The following is a 21,545-nucleotide window of genomic DNA, read 5'->3' on the forward strand; positions in this document are numbered from 1 at the left end:
CAGGGGAAACTGGTTCTGGTTCCCTGGGGACTTTAAGCTCAGAGGGGAGCGATCCAGAACTCCATCCCTGGACAGTTCTATAGCTGATCGTGCGGACTGCTAACGAGAAGGCTCCTGTGAGAGGTGGTGGAGGGTCATGAGGCCTCCGGAGAAGAGGGGAGGGAAGAGCGGGAGGGAAAAGACCTCCGAGATCCCATCCAGGCCTGTGGGTCTCTGTCCTCTGCTCCGTCCTGGAGCCTCCACAGGCTAGAGCAGTGGGCTTGGGAGTGGGTCTTGCTCTCCTGGTCTCTTCCCTGCTTACCTGTGGCTGCTGGGTGGTTAAGGGCCTCTGAGGAGACAGGACAGGGGTTCTGGACAGCAGCTGGTTCATCTTGCTGATGACCAGTTCGGTGATGAGTTGTCTGTCCTCCACCTGGTGTTCCCCGATCAGTGGCATACTGCAGTCCATGACCTGGCGAGGGTTGGAAACATCAACCTTGGTCTTTCAGAATAAGTAGGGCTTTTGCCAGCAGAGTCAGGTTGGAGGAGAAGGTGGTACTTCTAATTTCAGCTGGAAGCATGTTCCTTTGCATAAATAGGCCCTTCATCCCCTTCTCCTACAAATCTTTGCCTTAGGCCTCCCCCTACCTTCACCCAGGCCAGGGATCAGTGAGACTTCAGTCTGGTACTAAAGGTGGTGGGGAGAGGGAGCAAGCAAGCAAGGAGAGAGTGCACCCCAGCTCTGAGGCCTGCAGGCAGGGGTGCAGGGACACAGGTAGGCCACTCCCTTAACTCTGGTGAGGAGCAGGCAGTTTTCATCTCTGTGACTTTTCACCCACATGATCTCTGTCCCCACACATACTCTGCCCATTAAGTGACGAGACTGCTGCCTTTGCTTGTGACCTGGGATACCTTCTCTTTTCACCTCCAATCCTGATTTTTCCTGTACCTCAAGGTCCAGATCAATGCCCTCCTCCTTTAGGAAGTGTCTGCCTGCCCAGAGTCATAGACTCTGTAGTCCAACTCTCTCGTTCAAGGAGGAGACAACTGAGGCCCACCCAGAGCGGAGAGATAAGACCATCCAGGAGGCTACATGCCAAGCAGCCCGTGGAGTAGGTTCCGAAGCCCACTTTGGGCTCCTGACATTAACTCTCTGATACCACCACCTCCAGGCAAAGAGCCTCTCCTGCTTCCAGGAAGACTAGGTGGCAATGTGTGTGAAGGACCCATACAGCCACTGACTCTCCCTTTAATACGGGAAAAGACTGAAGTTGTGCTGGAGGCCCAGGCTGAGTCAAGTGTCTCCCAGGCTCAGAGAGGTGCTAAGGAGAATCTCCTGCACCCAGGAGACCTGAATTCTAGCCCAGGCTGAGACACTGATTCACTCTGTGGCCTTGGGCAAACGCTTATGGTATTAGGCCTCCATTTTCTCCCTGGCGAAATGAGCAGATTGGACCGAATGATGCCCAAGGCCAGCTTCCTGAGACCAAGAATGGCAAGATTGCTACAGTCTTCCCAGGGGAATGGCAGGCTGGGACCCAGGAACCCAGGTCCGGCATCTCTTTCACAAGATGTGGGTCAGCCCAGCTGGTTGGAAACAAAAGCTCCCTGCTGGCAGATGTGTTTTGCGGTGCACATCCCCTGGTTGTGTCACCTAGGACCTCCCCGTGGCCCAGGAGACCCTACCTGAATGCAGTCCAGGCTTCCCACATAGTTCTCAAGCAAAAAAGCTTGGCCTCCAGCCCGGAAGGCTGTCTCCTACTGAGATACTCCTTGGGCCAGACTTACCTCAAAAATGTAGTCTTTCCCATCTTTGCCATGTACAGCTTTGACAGCACAGACGTCCAGGCCACCAAACATCTCAGAGCAGGTGTCCACCCACAGCTTGTACCTGGAGGGGATGGGAAGGGGCCCCGAGGCCGGGGCATCAGCTCCTGTCGAGCCTGTTGGCTGCCTCCACCTCCCGTAGCCTCCCTGCCTAGCCCTCCCACTGTCCATCCCCGTCGAGCACGGTGCCTTCCTGATGTGCCCTCCCGCTTTGCTCTCCAGATTCTACCGGTCCTCCCAGGCTCAGAGCAGGGCTCCTCTACTCTAGGTGGCCTTCCTTGGCTACTCCAGCCCAGGGTAAGTCCTCCTTTTGTGGAGCTTCTATGGTATTATTGGCCTTTATCTCCATAATTTAGCACATAACCCAGTCCTGCCTGATCTTGTTAACGGGGTGCGTGGGCCTTCGTGTTCCGCATGTCCTGCCTGATTAGAAGCTCCCTCTGGCCAGGGCTCATTTCTTACACCTCTTCATCTATGGAAGCCTGCCCCTCACCAGGCTGGGACTGACTCTCTCACTCACCTGTCTGACATGGCGATCTGCTCCAGCATCGCAGAGCCAGTGTTGGTCTTCCAGTTCCCTGAGATCGACGTCCTCCTACAACAAGGTCCCGCCAGGACAGAACAGTCAGCCGCACCAGCAAGAGGAGGGCGTGAAGCTTTCCAGAATTTTCGCCCATTCCTGCTTTCCCCAGCTGCTTCTCCCGCCAATAGCCCAGGGGCCTGTCTGCTGAGCCCACAGCCTGGCTGCCTCTGCCGCACCCCAACCTGCAATGCTCGCCTCCTTTCTACGAGAGTCCGGCCCTCTGGCTCTGGCTCCAGGGGGCCTTCCCTGGCATTTTCAACCAGATGAGTACTTGATCCCCTTAGACTGCCTAGAGGACTCTGCCTGTACCTCACTTAAAATCCTACGTCTACTTTTTACTTTAGTTATTTGAGCTGAATCTTCTGTCCACGAGTCTACAAACCACTTGAGGGTATAAACTGTGTCTTATATTCCCAGCAGCCTACCATCTTGGTGTACATGAATGGAATTCTATTGATTCTGGAAATACCCTCAGGGCTCCTGTGAACATCTCTCAACAGCTTCCTTACTAGCTCACTTATTCATTTACTCAACAGTTACTTTTGAGGTCCTAACGGTATTAGCAATGTGACCGCACAAGTCAGGTGCCCTCTTCAGGCTTAGGCTGCCTCATCCATCAAATGGAGCTGATGGACTCAGGTCACCAACCTTTTCTCTTCCATGCCCTCTGCACCTCCATCTCTGAGCATGTGTTAGAGTCAACCATTCGTGGACTAAACAGGAGGTGGATGACCTGGTTTCTGGTTCTGGATTTGCTCTTGACTGGCTGGGCGACTGTAGGTGAATCCCTTCACCGCTCTGAGCCTCCCTTACTCCGGCGTAAACATGAGGATCCACTGATACAGTTTTAAATAAACTGTAAAACACCCCAAATATGTTTTTTAAATTACGAGTCTTCACTCAGACAAGGTCAAGAGGAAGGGGATGGTCTGGGGGCAGGGAAGCCCTGCTCAACCCCTGACAGAGCATCACCTGCCATCCTCATCACTCCTTGCTACTGGAGACTGGATGATGCGCTGCACTTCCCAGGGCCAGTCAAGAGCATATCCAGAACCAGAAATCAGGTCATCCTCTCCAGAGATCTGATTCCAGACACTGAGAATCCGAGACACACAGCCACTTCTTCAGAGCCCTGAGGCGGCCCAGAGTCAACTGCTGCGGTAATAACGACGCCTCACATGTGTACAGTACTGACTACCCTCCAGGGTTCTTCCTCCCCAACCCCTCCCCAGAGCCTCCCTGCAAACCCCCTGCTGTAAGCAGCTGGGATTCTTGCCCCTACTTAACACACAAGGAGATTAAGATTCAGGAAGGTTAGATGACTTGTCCAAGATTGTCTATCCAGTCAAAGGAGACACAAGATAAAAACCCAGGACTCTCGGTTCCCTCGTGGAGCTCCACCTTCCTTGCACTCCCCACCTAGTTCAGAAAAAGCAAACTAACAGCTGAGTGGCTTGCAAAATATGCATAGAAACACAAAGACAGATCATAGTAAAAATAACGCTGTCTTGCTAACACTGGTGGTTCACAGGTGTTCCTCTGACCAGGCTGGGCTCCTCAAGGACGCGGGAGAGAGTTGCCCACTTCCACATCCCAGCACGAGGCCACCATACATAATAGGGCCTCAGAAACTTGGCGTGAGTAATAATGATGTCGTGCATACTTTATGCGGGGGCACAGATCTGTGCAGGCTACCTGGGGTGTTTGGGAGGGAAGGGGACACCGGGCAAGGACTAGGGGAGAGGGGAAGACTCAAACCATAGCTCGGCTACTGCCAAGTCTGTTCCTTCTTCTGAGAGTCAGAGGACGGCCAAAAGTTTGGGGAAGAGGAGCTGGGAGGGCCTGAACTTCCCCCAAACCACGGACTGTCCCTTGCAAACAAAAAAGTAAGTAAATGTTTTCCAAAGCTGCTCTGGTCCCCCACCCTTCATAGTGTTTGGGGATTCCCTTTTCTTATGCTTCATTTAAATTGTTCTAAGAAACCCCAAACTTTAAAGAGGCGGTGCCTCCTTTTAAGCATCAAGACACTCTTGCTCCCCCGTCATAAACACTTTGTGTTTATTTAGGGGATTTTAAAACTAAAGGTTAGGAAATCTGCTTTCCTAGGTCCTGAACTTACCGACTTCTCTGCTTCTTTTACCTAGTTTCTACAGTGGTCTTTTAAATCATTGTCTTACATTGTGCACAATTTTATTTTATATATTGTTTATTGGAATACAGTCAGTTACAGTGTTGTGTTAATTTCTGGTGTACAGCATAGTGATTTCAGTTTTATATATAGAATATGTATTCCTTTTCAGAGTCTTTTTCACTGTAGGCTATTACAAGATATTGAATACAGTTTCCTGTGCTGTACAGTAGGAACTTGGTGTTGTGCATAATTCTAAAGCAACCCTAAATTATTTTCTGAAGCGAAAAGGCTATATATCAAAAAGTATACATTTTATGAAAGTAGGAATCTGGTCGATGCAGATAAAAACGATCCTTGCTTCAGTTCTCCACGAGGGCTCTTTCTGCGTATCACTGGGCACCTGCTGCTGCTGCTGCGCAGGGGGGCAGGGCTGCAGGGGTGACCCCCCCGCCATCACCCAGGGGGCTTGGAGGAGAGTGGTACACCCGCCCCAGCGTGAGAAGGGCAAAACTAGCCGTGTGTGGAGGGTTATGAGAAGAGAGTGAGTGGAAGGGGCTCCTAACTAACTCTGCAGGCAGAGTATAAATACTAAGAAGACCGACCAGGGAAGAGGAGTGGAAATGGATGGGGAAAGGGGAGGGAAGCGGCAAAGACCAAATTCACACATTGTAAATGCTCCTTGTTTGTAAAGAAAGCACTACCATAGATATTTTTAAAAGTGTATAGTTAATATTTCCAAAATTGGAATCGTAAGCCATTTGCATCCTTATGTATATTGTGGAAGATCAGGTCATCTTGAAATCTATTCTTTTTCTAAACTCTGTTGGAGGAAGACTTTCCATTCTGGCGAATGGACACAGTCCCATGGGGAAGTCATCTCTTATAACTACTAGGCTTTTAATGCTCTGCAGTGTTTGCAGGGCTATATATTCACATCAGGAGTTTCTTAACTTTCCTCTGTGCTCTGGCAGCCTAGTGAAGGCTGTGGATTCCTTTCAATGCATAAAATGAGCAAGATTCACAAACGTATAAAATAAAGTACACAGGATGACAAAGGAACTCAGTTACGTAAAACAGCGATCAAAACAGAGTTGTCAAAATAATTAACAAACAAATCTCTGATTAGTGAAAAACATGTTTCTTTGTAAATAACAAATGTATTTACAGGTATAAATGTAGTGGCAACTCTGAATGCCATGATTCTTAAGTAGTGATAAAAGTAACTGGTATTTAGAGACATCTGTCACAAGTGTATGTGACACAAAAATCTCTGTGATCACCTTTAGTGACAGATCACAGGTGCTGCTGCTATTGCTCTAGTCTGCTGTCTCTGTTCATAACTGAGGAGGCTGTCAGACTTCACTGAGAGGCTAGTGAAAATAAATATTAATTTTATTTCTTATCTTAGTTTGCAAACCCCTCCTCTGCCTTGAAAGGAAGCCAGGCTCAGACTCCCTGAGTTTAATAGTGCCCTCTGTCCTCTGCCTCGTGGGCCAGGTGAGGAGAAACAGGGAGTTGGCAGCTTCCTGGAGGGTGAGGAGACCCCGCCCCCACTCACATGTAAGCCTTGTAGTTGCTGCCGATCTTCTGGACCCGGATGTCATACTTGGCATCAATGAAAGGTTCTGCTGTGGCATAGGTCTGGGTGAGGGCCACCACGCTGGCAATGTCCTGGAAGTCGTAGTGGTTTTCCACTTTGACCTAATGGCGGGGCAAGGGAGAGGAGAAGGGAGGGAGAGGAACACACACACACACTGAGTCACAAGAGCCTTGAGCCTCTATACCCCTTGTGCTGTTTCCATCCAGATGCAGAGCTGGGAGCCCGTTTCCCCCCGCTCAGGAACCACAGGCACTGCAAAGGGCCCTGGGACTAGTCCGGTGGCCTGCACTCTGATTGCTAAAAGGGGCCTGGCTGGGCAACACTCATGGCTTCAGAGGGGCCACACCATCTCCTCCTTGGAAAGAATTATCAGCAACAGAGGCAGAACGGTCCACAAGTGGGCTCTCTGCAAAGCACCCTTCTCGGCTCCACCCCAGAGCCTGGCCAGCCCGCCTTACCTTGCCCATGCCTGAGTGAGCATGGCCAATCTTCACCACCACCGGGAACGTGGGCAGGGTCAGCTGAAAGCAGAGGAGAAAGGGATGAATTGGTCCACGTGTACTCGTTTCTCCGTGGAGTCTTACAGATATTTTCCTTGGGAACATCCTTGGAAGGGCTCTTTTAAGAACCAGTGCAACCTGCTTGCTTCACAAATTAAAAAACTAGGGCCCACAGGGTAACAGTGATGTGCCTAAGGTCACAGCAAATAGTGGTGTCAGAGCTATGAGAGCACTGCTCTCCTACTTGGTACTCTCTACATCTTTAAAACTCATTGCTTCAGCTTTCTCTGCATTAGGCAAACCCTGGGCTGGACTGGCCCTTAGTAAAAAAACAATTTATAAAAAATGTACCTTTGAAAGGGTGAATTTTACTGTATGTAAATTGCACTTTAGTAAACTCAAATTAAAAAAGAAATGTATCTTTGGAATCTTAATGTCCCTTTTGCCATGTATCTCTTAGACCCATCTCTTCCTCTTCAAATGTCCAGCTTTCCTGTATTGAACCTGGCTGTTCCCCCCACTGTCACACTCTCTTCCTTGTTCATCAACACTCCAAACTCATCACCAAATACAGCTTAGTATGCAAAGGCCTATTTCTGCCCAGCTTGGGGTTTGGAGGAGAGCTGACATAAGAATTCAACAGTTTATCATTCAAGACAGATCCGTAAGAGGGGAAATGCTACCTTGAGGTGGCCATATTTTAACAGAGCAACAAAAAACTTAAAAGAAGAACTAGCCTCCAAAGGCAGGATTTCAAACTGCTATAAAGTGGCGGTGGAAGAAATAACGTGGTGGAGGGAAAGGAGCACTAGACTGGGCGTCAGGAGATTTGCATTCCAGTCCTCACTGCAAGTCCCTTTACCTCCCTGGGCCTCAGCCTTCACCTCAGCCAAATGAAGAGGCTGAACTGGATGCTTTCGAGATGCCATCCATTAACATACCAGACTCTACCTTGGTCTGGGGGCTGCATGAAGAACCAACCTGGACACCAAATCTCATTCTTCTCAGACAAGCTCAGCTCTCTTTCGGTTTCCTTCTTTTCAAACATCACTACCACCTCTAAATGAAAAGATGTCTTTCAAAGGAAGTGATGTTGACTCTGATGAAAAGTCAGATTCCCAGGACCCCTAAGAGTGACCAGATACTAGGAGTACCTGACCTGGGGATTCCAGTATTCCTGGCTGAGGCAAAGAGCTCCAAAGGGCCTTGGGAATCATGTGGTTCAACCCTACTTTATGGAGAAGTAAGTGAGGCACAGAGAGGCAAAGGGTGCAAAGCTATCTAGTGACAGCATCAGTGCCCAGCCTCCTAGCTTCCGGCGGAACACTTTGTGGAAACAGTCTACAACAATCATCCCACGGGTGTCTTTCTGTCTAGAGCCTTGGAGGACTGGGCTCAAACGGTGGACAAGACTCCAGCCAGATGGCTCCAAATGCCACGCTTCTTTGTTTTCTAAGCTGCCCTACCCTCCATAACAAAACGTGATCTCTCCATTGAGTAGGGAGCTGAGACAGAGATCTGTGTAGCGTAGGGTCTGGAGAGGACTTTGAGGTCCCAGGTTTGCCCTAAGTGATGGATACCTTGTGCTTTGAGCCCCCATCGAGAGCACCGTCCTTGGCCATCTGCAGAATGTGAGGCTCTGGGTACGGGCAAGGGTTTCTAAAGCACTGGCTGCTTTCTTGGACATCTCTCCCTCCCCCCAGCCAACAGAGCCAAGACACACACACACACACACACACACACACCCACCCCAGCTTTCTCGGTCCTGTTCCATTACTGTTTGCTGTTGCTTTGGAGCCTCATAAATAGGGCATTGAAAACACTTCCTGCAGCTGAAAGAGGCCCTGAGTAGCTTGTCTCACTTCCAGTGTGCAGCTCGGCGAGGGGTCCGTCCTTCTCTGTCACTGTGTCTTTCGCCTGTTGTAATTCCGCCCGCCTCTCTCTGACTCTGCCTGTCTCACCCTTTCTGTTCGTGCCTCTCTGCACTCGGGTCCTTTCTGCCGGAATCACAGCGCCTTGGTGTTTCTGCTCCCCTCTCTGAGCAGTGGTCTTTGGTGCACTTTCTGTCCCGACACCATCCCCTTTCCTAGCGCCTTCTCTCTGCTTCTAGGAGGCTTGACTGCTCAGGCAAGGGAGCAGAGGCTAGGGGCCTCTCTCCTGGCTTCCCTCCCCATCTCACCGAGCCTGTCAGTCAGGAGGCCGCTGGTTCTGCAGCCGCGGGTGGCCTACAGCCAGAGGGCGGAGCCCATCCGGGCGGGACTGGCCGTAGGTCCACCTCATAAAGCCAGGGGCGAGAGGCGCAACGCGCCCTGAAGGAGCCCTGGAGGGGCTATTTAGCCTGACAGACCGCACAGGCCCAGCCGGGGCTGACAGTGACATGCCCCGGGGCCCCCGGATCGCGCCGAGCTGGGCGCTGTTGCTGCGGTTGCTGGCACTGCTTCGGCCGCTGGGGCTGGGCGAGGCGTGCAGCTGCGCCCCCGCGCACCCCCAGCAGCATGTCTGCCGCTCGGCGCTCGGTGAGTCCCAGGAGCCTTCAAGGTCCACAGAGGGGTCTGGTTGTGTGGGATCACTACCGGCCTGAGCTGGCGACCCGGAGTCTGGAGGTAAAGGGAGGAGCTCAAACCCCGCCCTAGGTGCCTCCTGCTAGGGCTGCTGGGCGGGGCAAGGCTGGCACCATAGCAACCTTGCAAGCACAGAGACCCGCTGATTTGCAAGGCAATAAAGGCGGCGTAAGGGACCTCCGCTGTGACCCCCTCATCCCTGCCCACTGCAGTTATCGGGTGTCACTGAACAAGTCGCTGAAACTATCCAGTGATTATTCTTATCTGGATACGGGGACAGGGGAGCCAGGGGTTAGGGGGTTAGTTTTTCATGATAAACATCCCTCTGTATCCAAGCCTATAACTGGGCCCCCACCCCAACACACGCCTTTTGTCCTTTCTCTCCCTCTGCCTGGGATGTCCTTCCCTGACACCCTTAAATTCCTGGCAAACTCCTATTCATCCTTCAAGACCTTACTCAGGTACCTCCTCTTCTCTGAAGGCTTCCTGACTTCTTGGTGCTACCACAGCATCTCTAACATCTCTGTGTTCCTATCATGCTGTCCTGTTCTTTTTGAGTGTGTTCTCCACTAGACCAAGAGTTCTGCACGGTGGGGACCCTGTCTTAACCACATTTGTGGGCCCAGTACCTAGTGTTAGGCCAGGCACAGAGGACGAACTTCATAAACAGGTTTTGCTTAACGCCCAAATGGCAAGAGGTGAACTACCTCTGTGCAGGGTCAAAACATTTATTAATTCAATGAACGTTTACTAATATCAGCTCTCTTTGAGGCCTTGGGCTACATCAGTAGATGACCCCACATGGACTGCCCCTCAAGTGGCTCCTCCTCCCTCCCCCACCCTGCTGCTCACCTCCACTCCACTGCACCCTGGGCTGTGAAGAACCAGACTCCCATATCCAGCTGGTACAGGGTAGAGACTGGAAACCCAAATAGGCCTGTGGGATTTGGAACTTCCAGCAACCGCAGAGGCGGAGGTTCGCTCGGACACAGCGTCCTCCTCACAACCCAGCAGGACCTAGACCCAGAATCCCCCTACAGAATTCTCCCAGGGGCTCCGGGTCACCCAGATCCCAGATGGACTGCTCCCACAGGTTACTGAAGGCTCCCTCTCTTCTCTCCCTGTGCAGCAATCCGGGCCAAAATCTCCAGTGAGAAGGTAGTTCCTGCCAGTGCAGACCCTGCTGACACTCAAAAAATGATCCGGTATGAAATCAAACAGATAAAGGTACATGGGGACAGGACAGGGCGTTTACCCTGTGGGCTGTTAGGAGGAGTGGGGTCTGTGATCTGGGAAGCATGGGGCCAGTAGGTGAGGCAGCCCGGCTCAGTGATGCTGGGATAGAGATGCCAAAGTGGAAGTGGATGACATGTAAGGAACAGGGCTCCCAGAATCCAAGTGACTGTGCAGGAGAGGCCCCAGGGTCCACCTAGGCCTGCAGCTGCTTGTGCTTGGGGCTGCTGGAGGTACCTCCCTTCTCACTGGAATAAACCAAGGTTGAGAAGTGTTTTTTGTTTTTTTTTTTAAGAAAGGACCTAGTTGGGCTATCTGTGTGCAACAAATCCCGAGCTAGATTTTCGCTTAATTTTTTTAGCTTTAGAATGAAAAGTTTTCCCTGTTAAGATATAAAGTACACTCACTGACCCAACACTGCTCTTTTGTGACTGCCTTTCAGATGTTCAAAGGGTTTGAGAAAGTCAGCGATATTCAGTATATCTATACACCTTTTGATTCCTCCCTCTGTGGGGTGAGACTGGAAGCTAACAGCCAGAAGCAGTATCTCCTGACTGGTGAGTTAAAGACCAGCGAGTGGCCCTTGGGTCTCGGTCCTAAAGAAGGCAGTCAAGGAGGAGCCAGGGCTGGCCTTGGGCAGCTAGCTGAGCCAGGTGGCACCTTCTTGGGCATAAAACGGAACTGCGTTACTAAGAGGCAGCCTCTGAGTCGGGAGGAGCCTTGGCAACCTCCCTTTCAACTCGAGAGTCCTCACTGCCAGTGCCTCGCTGTTTTGCAGGTTGCTCTCCCAGCCTCGGGCAGCTGGTTCCATTTCCAAACAGCTTTAATTGGTGTAAGATTTTTGGTATCTTGAGCCAAAATCTGTCCCTCTGAATCTGCCCCTTGTGGGTTCAGCTCCACCCCGTTCTATGACGACCCTTCAGTTCAGAGGCCTGAGGATGACAGATACACGCACTCTGGCTCCACGTCTGCTGGCTGTGGGTCCAGACCCCTTCCTGTTCTGGCCACCTTCAACAGGATATAGCCTGTCCCTGTCCCTCCCCTCACTCAGGACCCCGAACTGGACACCAACTGCAGGTGAGGTCTTAGTTTCACAGAGGAAAGGAGGACTGTGCATTTGTAAACCCCACCCCCCAGTACACACGTAATAGTTACTGTGGCCTATGATGGCATTAGCTTCAGATGGCCACATCGGGGCACACTCTTGACTCCCAGTGAGCCTGTGGCTAACTCACACCCAAGGCCCATCCTGGGGGTGCAGTAAAGCGCAGGCCCTAACAGGAGCCTTGAGTCTAACATGATTCTGTCTCCATGAACTTGGGCCCAGGCGGATCTCCTCATGCTGAAGTGGTGGGAATAGAACAGTTAAAGAACCACATAAGAATATACTCCATACGTGAACACATGCAATACTGAACTACTTTGCAATAGTTTTGAAAGAAGGGATTTGTGTGGTTGTACACAATTAGGAAAGCTTTGTTGTGTAAGTGGGATCTAAATTGGCCCTAAAAGATGAAAAATATTTAGAAAGAAGGCAAGGAAAAGAAAAACACAGCAGGTGGAGAGGACAGGAGGAGGAATTCCACTATCTGTCCATCCATTCAGCAATGAACGACCCCCTACTCACTGCCAGGCCTTGGACAGGAGAGTGAAGACTCAGTAGTAAGTCCCTATCCTCAAAGAGCTCACAGTTCAAACCTGGCTCTTGAGAAGTCACAGGCTTGGAGGCCACACTGGTGGGGGCTCCCCAGCTCTGAGGATATGGAATTGGGCTGATCTGGGAGCCTCTGGATGGCAGAGGCAGAGGAAGGGAACACCCCTGAGCCCTCCTGGTCCCAGGACTAGCAGACAAGGCACCTGCTTCCTAAGCACCTCCCTCTGGGTGCTGCGGTGCATCAGGGGAAGCAGGAAGCATGCTGGCTGCCCTCAAGGTCAGGTCTAAACGAAGTGGGGTTAAATGACAAAGCACCAGCGTACTGAAAAGTCATCAGTGGTGCCCACGCCCTGCAGAAGGCACAAGCTCTTCTGCCTAATACCAAATGCCCTCTGTGACCAGACGCTGCTGACCTCTGCAGCTTTGTCTCCCGCCACTTGTTAGTGACCACCCCCAGCTCCCCGTGTCCCCTAGAGCTGGACTAAACTACTCGCAGTCGTCAAAGGTATTCTGCTGGGCTGTGCCCCTCTGTCTTTGCACGGGATAGTCCCACTGTCCACAGGTCCTTCCCCAGCTTGTCTGGCAGGTGAATTCCTACCTGTCCCTTCAAGGCCCAACGCAGGCATCATCTGCTCTGAGTCACCATTCTTGCCCCTACCTCTTCCACAGACAGAGATAACTGTGCTTTCCTTTGTTCTTATATATATAAGAACTTGTTCTTGGTCTTATATATAAGAATATATAAGAGCACCTTGTATATAATCACACAACAGTGTGATTTTTACCTATTTATCTATCTGCCCTGCTAATTTTTAAGCTCCCTGGGGGCAGAGATCCTGTCATATTTATTTCTGTATTCCTGGCACCAGGTCATAGCAGTAATCATTTACTGATTGAGTGACTGAAGTTCTAAGAGAGGTGTGGGCTAGCATGGTCAGGGATGGCTTTGAGGATGAGGCGGTGCTAAAAAAAGAGTCTTTGCAAGATAGGAAAGAGTTTGATAGGTAAAGAAGGGGAATTTCCTTGCAGGGAAGGGGAAGGACTCACCAAGACAGGTATCAGTGGGGCAGGAGACCGGCCCATGTAGATACTGGGAAGGGTTAGAAAGGAAAACAGACCTAGTGTTTACTGAGCATCTTCTGTGGGCCCAAAACTGTGCTGGGAACTTCACAGGTATTCTCTCATTTAGTCCTGACAACAGCCTTATTATTCTCATCCTTCAGGTGACTTTTTTACAGTCACACGCTAGTAAATGATGGAAAAGAAGGGGGATGCACCAAGATTCTGACTTGTAGCTCATGCTCCCCTCTGCACCACGCTAATATAAAGGCCTTCTCCCCCAACTGTCCCTCATACAAATATCACCTGGTAATAGTTTTGACACACAGACTATAGAGGTTTTTCTGGTTCCTTCAAGAGCCCAATGTCACCACTGCCACCCAAAGAAATTGAAGAGGCTGTGATCTGGGGCTCCTTCAAGAACCCAGAGCTCCACGGACAGATTCCTCATGCTAGGCTCTCCTCCATCTCCCCTTGAAGGTCAGGTCCTCAGTGATGGGAAAGTCTTCATCCATCTGTGCAACTACATTGAGCCCTGGGAGAACCTGTCCTTTCTGCAGAGAGAAAGTCTGAATCACCACTACCATCTGAACTGTGGCTGCCAAGTAAGGGAACGTCCATTTCCAAGGTCTCTGAGGGGGTGGGGAGGGGTCTTGAGCCTTGCAGCCTCACCCTTCGTGTATTCCTTCCTTCAAGCATGCGTGATTTATTCACCTACTGTACTGTACTTGAGATCTGCCATGGACCACACACTGTATGAAGCTGGGGATGGGAAGGCAAGATGGCCCATAGTTCCCTGATCGGAAAGCACTCACCTTTTGACTGGGAAGGCAGCCATCATATAAGGCAGGCTGCGATCATGCACTATCACTTAAAGAGAGTCTACTTTTTGCCAAGCCTTGTAATGATTAAGTTATTTAAAATATCTAATTTAGTCTTTAAGACAAATTTATGAAGAATTACGGTTCCCATTTTAAGGTGAAGAAATTAATGCTCTAGGAAGTAAAGTGGCTTGTGTAAGGCCAGTGGTACAGTAAGGACCCTCAGGTCTTTCTGACTCCAGAGATGCCATTAGAGAGGCAATCCTATATGTGGAGAGCACAGGGGAAGGAGAACTAAGGGAGAAATACGGAGGCTGGGAAAGGCTTCGTAAGGGAGGGGGCATGTGAGCTGGGATGTAAGAATATGAAGAAGTCAGAAAGTCAGTAATGGAGAAAGGACCCCTAACTCCCTCTGATGTTGTGTGGCTATGACTCTAGATCACCACCTGCTATACAGTGTCCTGCACCATCTCGGCCCCCAACGAGTGCCTCTGGACAGACTGGCTGTTGGAACGGAAGCTCTATGGGTACCAGGCCCAGCATTATGTCTGCACGAAGCATGCTGACGGCACCTGCAGCTGGTACCAGAGACATTTGCCCCTCCGGAAGGAGTTTGTTGACATCATCCAGCCTTAGGAGGGACTGCCACATTCCTTCAAGAGTCCTAAAGACCAAGCCATTCTCCTTCTCTGCAGAGGTCTGGCTGTCACCATCTGCCTCATCGCTGCCAGCCAGCAGGAAGTACCAAGTGGCTGGTCTGGCCAGCTTTAGGGCAGGGGTGGGGCGTATAAAAGCTTGTGTCTGAGACCCCATCCCAGAATCTGTCAAGGGCTAGGGAAAGTAGCCTGGCTTTTCTCTCCTGCCCTCAGCCCCTCACCCCTGCCTCCCAAACCCTTTTAGTCGAGCTGGTACTTGTTACTGATTCCAGATTAGTTAGTTTTCCAAAGCTGGGACTATTCCTTTTTCTCCACAGGAAAATGCGTTTTCTCTTCTCTTAACTGATCTGACAGGGGAGAGATGGTGGATATTATGCACACGAGATGGTGTGGCCCTGTGATGACAGTACCCGGAAGTGGGTGGACAGTATCCTAAGCAGGGTGAGGCGGAGGAATGAAAAGAACAACATGCGTTGGCTGCGTGTCCTCTACTCCTCCTGTCTCAGCTCATCCTAATCCTCTGATACACACTCATCTGTTTGGGGGAGTGACTCGGGGGACACGGAATCATTCAGTGTGAGCCTACAGTGGCCTCACCTCCCTCCGCACACTCTAATCCTCTCTGCGCCATCCCTGGCAGAGGGCCTGGCCCCAGCTGGCACACCTCTTTGGACAAGAACAGACTTGGGCATTGTCTCTCCAGGTTAACTGTACTTAATGCCCTCGACTGAGGTCCAAAAGGTTTCTCCTCTCTCTCTTTTAGAAGGTCTCTCTCTGCTAGATTACTAATGTTTTCATTCCTACTTCAAAACTTTTTTTAAGCCAAGAAAAGCATTTCTCTTAGAGTTGAAATTCCCACTTAGCTTTTGATACCTCAGGGAGATCTTAGGAGATCCTTTCTTGAGGGCAAATTTCAGGATGGAGGACAGGAGAGAAATAACACAAGGGCCCTTTGGGGGAAAAGGATGGTGGATGGGGAATATACTTTGCGAGTGTTGCCATCTTGTTCAGTGGTCAGCCTGGTTGATGCTACAGCAGGAGAAAGCTAGCTCTGAGGCCCCAGAGAGCCCCTCCAGCCTCCAGCTCAGTGCCCTCTTGGATTCCCCGAGTCTGCAAGCACAGACCCCTAGGGGTCCTCAGCCTCTGCAAGCCTTCCTGACTTACCCTGAAAGGGAAAGCCCTGATGTGGGTCTCAAGGGCTTATTAAGGGCAAGGGCTTAATGTTCCAGGGCCTCTCCTGGGGAAGCTCTGGCAAAGATGAAGGCGGTAGTTCTTTTCAAGGCCCTCGGTTATTATTCGTCTTCTCTGTGTGGCTTGCTAATAAGCTGGGCCATGTACAAATGCCACAAGAAGGCCCCTGATTCACAGAAACAGTGCGAATGCAGATTCCTCCTGCAGGTCTCTGTCCAGAGCACCAGACTTGGAGAGCTATGGAAAAGTCTCCATTGGAGGGTTAAGCAGGGTCGCCAACTGACCATGCAAGACTGGGGCAGAAGATGTGGGGACAGAGAAGAAGGGGGTTAAGCTCCAGGTCACCACGGAGGAAAAACATTAGTAACAGCCTCTGTACCAACAGTCCATCTCATCTCTCTGCCCTTCTGCCATCCTAGGATGGCCTCAGAGAAGGCACAATGCAAACCCAGTCCTGTCAAAATCTCAGGAAAGCCAAGGGAAGGCAAGTGTCTGGGGAATACAAATAGGAACAATACCTTACATCTGAGGAGCACCTCACACTTTCCAGAGGCTGTTACTTAAGGATTCTCACCTATAAGCAAGTACCATATTAGAGATTCTGGTCAGGAATGGTTACGTCCACTTGGCTTTCTGACTGGGAAACTGACACACAGGGAGGGGTGCAACTGTCCAGGACTTGTGGCAGCCCCAGGGCTAGAACCCAAGCAGGGGATCTTCTGACTGTTGATCTACAGGGTTCTTACTCTTTTATCTTGACACACTGCTCTTGTTTCTGCTCTTTCCTATTCTGTCTCCAGGTTTTGGAGACAAAGGGGCTGCCATGTAAAACCCAGACACTCTGGCCCCACAGAGCGGGTCCACAGTTCATCCTCAATAGAGTCTCTCGGGTTGAGATGCTGAAGCCCTCTTCAGAGCAGCATGGTCACCATGTGGCTAAGCTGAGAGTGCAAACAGCAGAGAGGCTGAAGTGCCCTCTCAGTCACCTACCATCTCCTTGTGGTTGGGGTAGTACGTCTGCTCGATGAGTGGGAACTTTTCTCCTCCCAGTGTCTTGTAGATGGCTACCAGCTGAGCAAACTGCAAAAGAGAAGCAAACACTTCAGTTCACCTAGACAGCTTCTGGAACAGACAGACAAAATGTCAACCTGTCAAACAAATATTTGTCTAGCATTTGCACCACTGAGGGCTTTGTGCAGAGCACTCTGGGGATAGGAAAGAGGTGTCCCATCTCTGTTCTCCAGGAAGTTGTGCTCCAGTTGGGGAAGGGAGACAGGGTGAGCTAACATTCATTCAGTACCTACTCAATTTTACTGATATTTCCTCATTTCAAATGGATGAACTAGGTACTTTATCATCCTCATTTTACATATGAGGCTCGGAGAGGGTAGGAAACTTGCCTAAAGTCACAGAGCTGCAAAGGGGTTAAGCTGGGATTGAAATCTGGGTCTCTAATTCTAAATGCCTGCATCTCTAGAAATGGCAAGTGATGAAGCTGGGGAGGTAACATGGGGCCCAGTCTTGAAGTTCAAATGCCAAACAAAGGAATGGTAGCTTTTTCCTGTAGGGAGTACGGAGTCATCAGAGTTTAAGCAGGGAGGTCCTGAATGAAACTGTTCTTCACGAAGATGTAGGTGGTCATGGAATGCAGGAAAGACAGACCCAGTCTTCTGGGACTTAATACTCGTTCAAGAACTGAACTCACTGGACCCTTTAGCTATGAGAAAGCGGAACAGCTCCACGGGAAGAGGTGAGGTACACACATGTAAGCGTCAGGGCTTGCCTTTGGCACACATGCAGCTCCCCTTGGTGCCCCCTCTCCCCCACACTTTATCAGTGAAGAAACTGAGGCCCAGAGAGGTCACTTGCCCAAGGTCACACAGCAGTTGAGCCAAATTCATGGCCAGGCTCCTTTATTCCTAACTCATAAGTCTCCCTACTCCTTCTTGTAGCTGCCTTTCAGGCTCTCAAGAGACCATGTTCTTCCCACAGGAGACTTTCCTTTTCAGTCCATTCCCACACATGCCCACATCCACCCCTAGTGCCCTGGCAGCAGGGGTAATCCAGCATCTTCTCGGCAGTGCTACTGGGTCCACGCTCTAAGCCACTGATGTCTGGAACTGCTAGAAGGAAAAGTTGCCAGATCGAACCTGCCTTCTACTTAGCAGAGAAAGGAGAGCTGGAACATTTCTCAAACGCTCAGGTCCTACTCTCCATAAGGTACGTCAGCACACGAGCAGTGTGGGGACACGAGTGTGGAGAACTGGGCTCTTAGGAAATTGGAATCTTCTGATTCTTCTTGTTCCGCCTTGACTTGCCAGGTGTCCTTGGGCAAATGATTTCTCCTCTCCAGGACTCATTTGCTCCACATATAAAATGAGAAAACTCAGTTTCCTCAAACTTTTCACCACAAAAGAACACCTATTATATTTCCTCCCAGACTCCATGATCAAACTACTGGTTAAGTGATCATCTGCTGTGGTCCCTTTGTGAGTAAAGATAGAATTATGTAATTTTTGAAATGCAGAAAAACACTGGAATTTCTGGGTCACTTCCCTTAATGACACACAGTTGGTGACTCTGGATCACTAAGGCCTCCTCCGGGGCTGGAAGCATGATTAATGGACTTTCGGCCCCTAAGGCTTTATTATTGAAAGGGACTGTAGAGTCTCTAGACGAGACATCTCATGTTACAGATGAGGAGACTGAGGCTAGAAGAGCAAAGGAAAGCGGAGGCTCCCGACCTCGCGCCTGGAGGTGAGGCTGCCCTAGGGCGGCACCCGGTTCTCTTCTGGCCCAGTGCATTCTCCATGGAACTCGTGGTCCTCACCATTCTTTGGCTTGTCAACGTTCTTTGACTATCAAGACCACCCCTCAGACCCTTCCTGCCATCTCTGATTCTCCCCACCACCTCATCTGACCTTTAAATCCTGCCTGCCCACTTCAGCCTGGCTGGACTCCTGCTCTGTGTCTGGAAACCTGCCTGAGCTCCCCGAGCTCTCCAGCATCCCCAGCAAGCTGATGCCAGCTCTGCCTAACGACCTGTGTCCTGCTGCGGCCCACGCCCTGGCACCGCACCAAGGCATGTGGGGCCCTATCTTCCCAGCATGTGGGAGAATTACACAGACACCACACTGATGCCAAGAAGGCCCACGGTGGACTCCCAGGGTCCTCAGGCAGCCAAGACTGAAGTGGCAGCCAGTTCCCAGGCACTAGCGGGTCCTTGGGAGCTCACCCACCCTCTTCTACCTCCAGCAGCCACTGTCTGCTCAAAGTTCTGGGCTTAGCCTCTAACCCCTGCCTCCTTGGAAACTTAGATTCAGTCACAAGCACACAGTCACCGATTAAACAAAAGTAACGTCTGATAAGGGTTATTTCCTCTATGTATAGACAAAAGAAAGGATTTGGGAGCTGGGGGTGGTACTGGCAATGAATAGGAAGATAATGTTCATTATACCCACTTATCCAATCTATCAGGACAGATGTCTTGGAAAAAAATGGGATTTCAAGATCAGTCTGAATTTAATATATTGTCCTATCTCCTGGAAATAGAATGCTTTAATTCAACTCTGTGCATCTGTCTCTTAAAAAACTCACAAAGAGTAGCAGGATTTTCAGATAAATTTGCAGCAATGTGGGATGGTGGCATTCTTGCTTTCTCTGGAATGCTTTCATTGTTAGGTCTACTTCTGCTTCCAAAATCCCAGCGTGCCTGCCCTGATCAATTTATGAGATAGCAGATGTGCTCAGAGACACGGGCACACAAGACAGAGCCTTTCCCAACCCAACTGAGGCCTCTTCTCACACCAAGAGCCCCCATAATAGAGAAAATTAGAAAATATGAAACAAAGTCATCATCTCAGGGGACCCTCCCCTCACAGTCACCAAATTTGTTCACTCCCATTAACAGGCAGAGGACAACATATAAAATGCCACTAGTGTGGCAGCTGCTCACCAAAAAAGAAGGGAGAACTTGGTGTCTGGCCAGGGAGCGATGCCAAAGGCGATATGCCGGGATTATGAATGGGTGAGAGTGTGAACTCTCACCAGATCCCAGATCCTAGTGGGGCAAAGCCCTAGGCACAGGCTCTCTGATCCACAGCTCCCTGGCCTCTGGCACAGTTTTGGAACATAAAGCGAGGAACTAGTTTCTTTAAGATCCCAAATACTAGGCGACTATGACACTAGGCTGGCAAACTGGTGGCAGGGACTATGACTATTCCTAGTTTACAGACAAAGAAACCTGGGCACAGAGAGGTTTAGTCAGAAGGTTGATTAGTGAGATAGCCCAGGAAACAGCTGATAATAGCAGAATCGCCCTGCGTGGCTATGAGGAAGCCAAATTCAAATTGGCATTGAAGGGTGAGGGAGGAGAGGGCCGGGCAAAAGATCAGTAGGGATGGTCCTGTGACTGAAGAGAACCTTGGCGAAGGCCTCACGTGCTCTTCTGTGATTAGTGATTCATTCAAATCACACAATTCCTGTAGCCTGTTTCTGCAAAACTCTAGGGTTCCAGATCCTCAGGCCAGACACAGGGAAAGGCTAAATAAGGGGCAACCCCTCCTTGACCGCAGCAGCTCCCAGGTCTTCCGACTCCTCGCTCATCAGTCTTTCTCTTATACTGTCAGGTTCCTGGTTCCAACGGAACATGAAAACTGAGTTCAGGTGTGAAAAAAAGATCAAGGGTGGTGAGTCCATTTAGTTAAGAAACACCCCCTCCAGCTCTCTGAGTGGTATAGAGGCTTGGGGTCTGGGAACTTGACAGTCAGTGACCAGTGTCGTGACCCTTGGCAAGCTGGTGTGGGATGGCAGAAACGACTTTTTGAAAAACAAGAGGAGGAGGATGTGATCGGGGCAGGTGTTTCCTTCCAAGAGGACCAGCCTGGAGCAACAAAGTTACAGGAGTTACACCCCTCGGCTGTCAGAGGGGCAGCCAGAGAGGCCCAGCACTGTCACCGGTCACTCTCCCTCCTAGCTCCACTGTTCTCTCTGCTCAAAAGTTTCCACTGCTTCCAAGGTTTCCAGACTGGCCAAGGAAGAGAACACCAGACCAGCTTCCTCCTCACACGGTAATTCAATTTATGTGGGATACATACAGTGTGATCTAGAGAAACCCTGGCTCTATGACTTTGGCAAGTTACTTAATCCTTTCTGGGTCTCATTTCTCTGCAAAAATGATAATAATGATAATAGTAGTATCTTCCTTGTAAGACTGTGGTGAGGATTAAGCAAAATTAATGTAGGAAAATCTCAGAAGGTGGCAGCACATAGTAAGTGGTTTTATACTCCTTACCTTCCTTCCATAATTTTCACATCTCTGCCATGAAGGGGTGAGATGTGATGATCTCTGGGGAAACTTTCGGTGCATGTAAGTGTCTGATTGATATGTGTGTGGATAAATCTCATTTAAACACTTGGCAGAACTCTGACACTAACATCCCTCTGAGATGGACCATCCCCTGAGTCCCTACTGGCTTCAGGCCTTTCCAATGGTTAGACCTTTCAGAGGCGGGAAACAGGTATTTTTATTGTTGTATCCTATGGCTAAGGACACAGCCTACAGACCTGTGAGGGCTTCTTTACAGAATCTTTGTGTGACTTCGCTGTGACGCCAAAGGTCCACTCTGCAGCAAAGATGGCCCAGCCTATGATGACAATGTCACTGTGAGAGTGACCCTACCCTGTGTCCCAGCTGGTGCCTCCTGAATCTGGATTACTTGTGGTGCCTCCTGGGGGGCTGGGAAATAGAG

The 21,545-nt window shown here is 50.3% G+C and overlaps 2 protein-coding genes across 2 annotated transcripts in view; one reads left to right on the forward strand and one right to left on the reverse strand.

Annotated features, from left to right (window-relative positions):
* Positions 1 to 301: 301 nt before the first annotated feature.
* The window catches only part of SYN2 (synapsin II), a gene marked incomplete at its 3' end in the record, with an annotated part of 133,818 nt that continues 112,574 nt past the window's right edge, over positions 302 to 21,545 (reverse strand). The window contains 6 exon segments of the mRNA XM_064496248.1: positions 302 to 451; positions 1,768 to 1,870; positions 2,327 to 2,401; positions 6,079 to 6,221; positions 6,579 to 6,641; positions 16,786 to 16,875. Coding sequence (XP_064352318.1) covers positions 302 to 451; positions 1,768 to 1,870; positions 2,327 to 2,401; positions 6,079 to 6,221; positions 6,579 to 6,641; positions 16,786 to 16,875 — 624 coding nt within the window.
* Positions 8,674 to 15,074, forward strand: TIMP4 (TIMP metallopeptidase inhibitor 4). Its single transcript, XM_010984924.3, has 5 exons — positions 8,674 to 9,136; positions 10,311 to 10,408; positions 10,857 to 10,971; positions 13,608 to 13,732; positions 14,387 to 15,074. The coding sequence occupies exons 1-5, from the start codon at positions 8,998 to 9,000 to the stop codon at positions 14,582 to 14,584; spliced, it is 675 nt and encodes a 224-aa protein (XP_010983226.1). The 5' UTR covers positions 8,674 to 8,997; the 3' UTR covers positions 14,585 to 15,074.

The sequence above is a fragment of the Camelus dromedarius genome, chromosome 17 (genome assembly GCF_036321535.1).
Source record: "Camelus dromedarius isolate mCamDro1 chromosome 17, mCamDro1.pat, whole genome shotgun sequence".
Classification (NCBI taxonomy): domain Eukaryota; kingdom Metazoa; phylum Chordata; class Mammalia; order Artiodactyla; family Camelidae; genus Camelus; species Camelus dromedarius.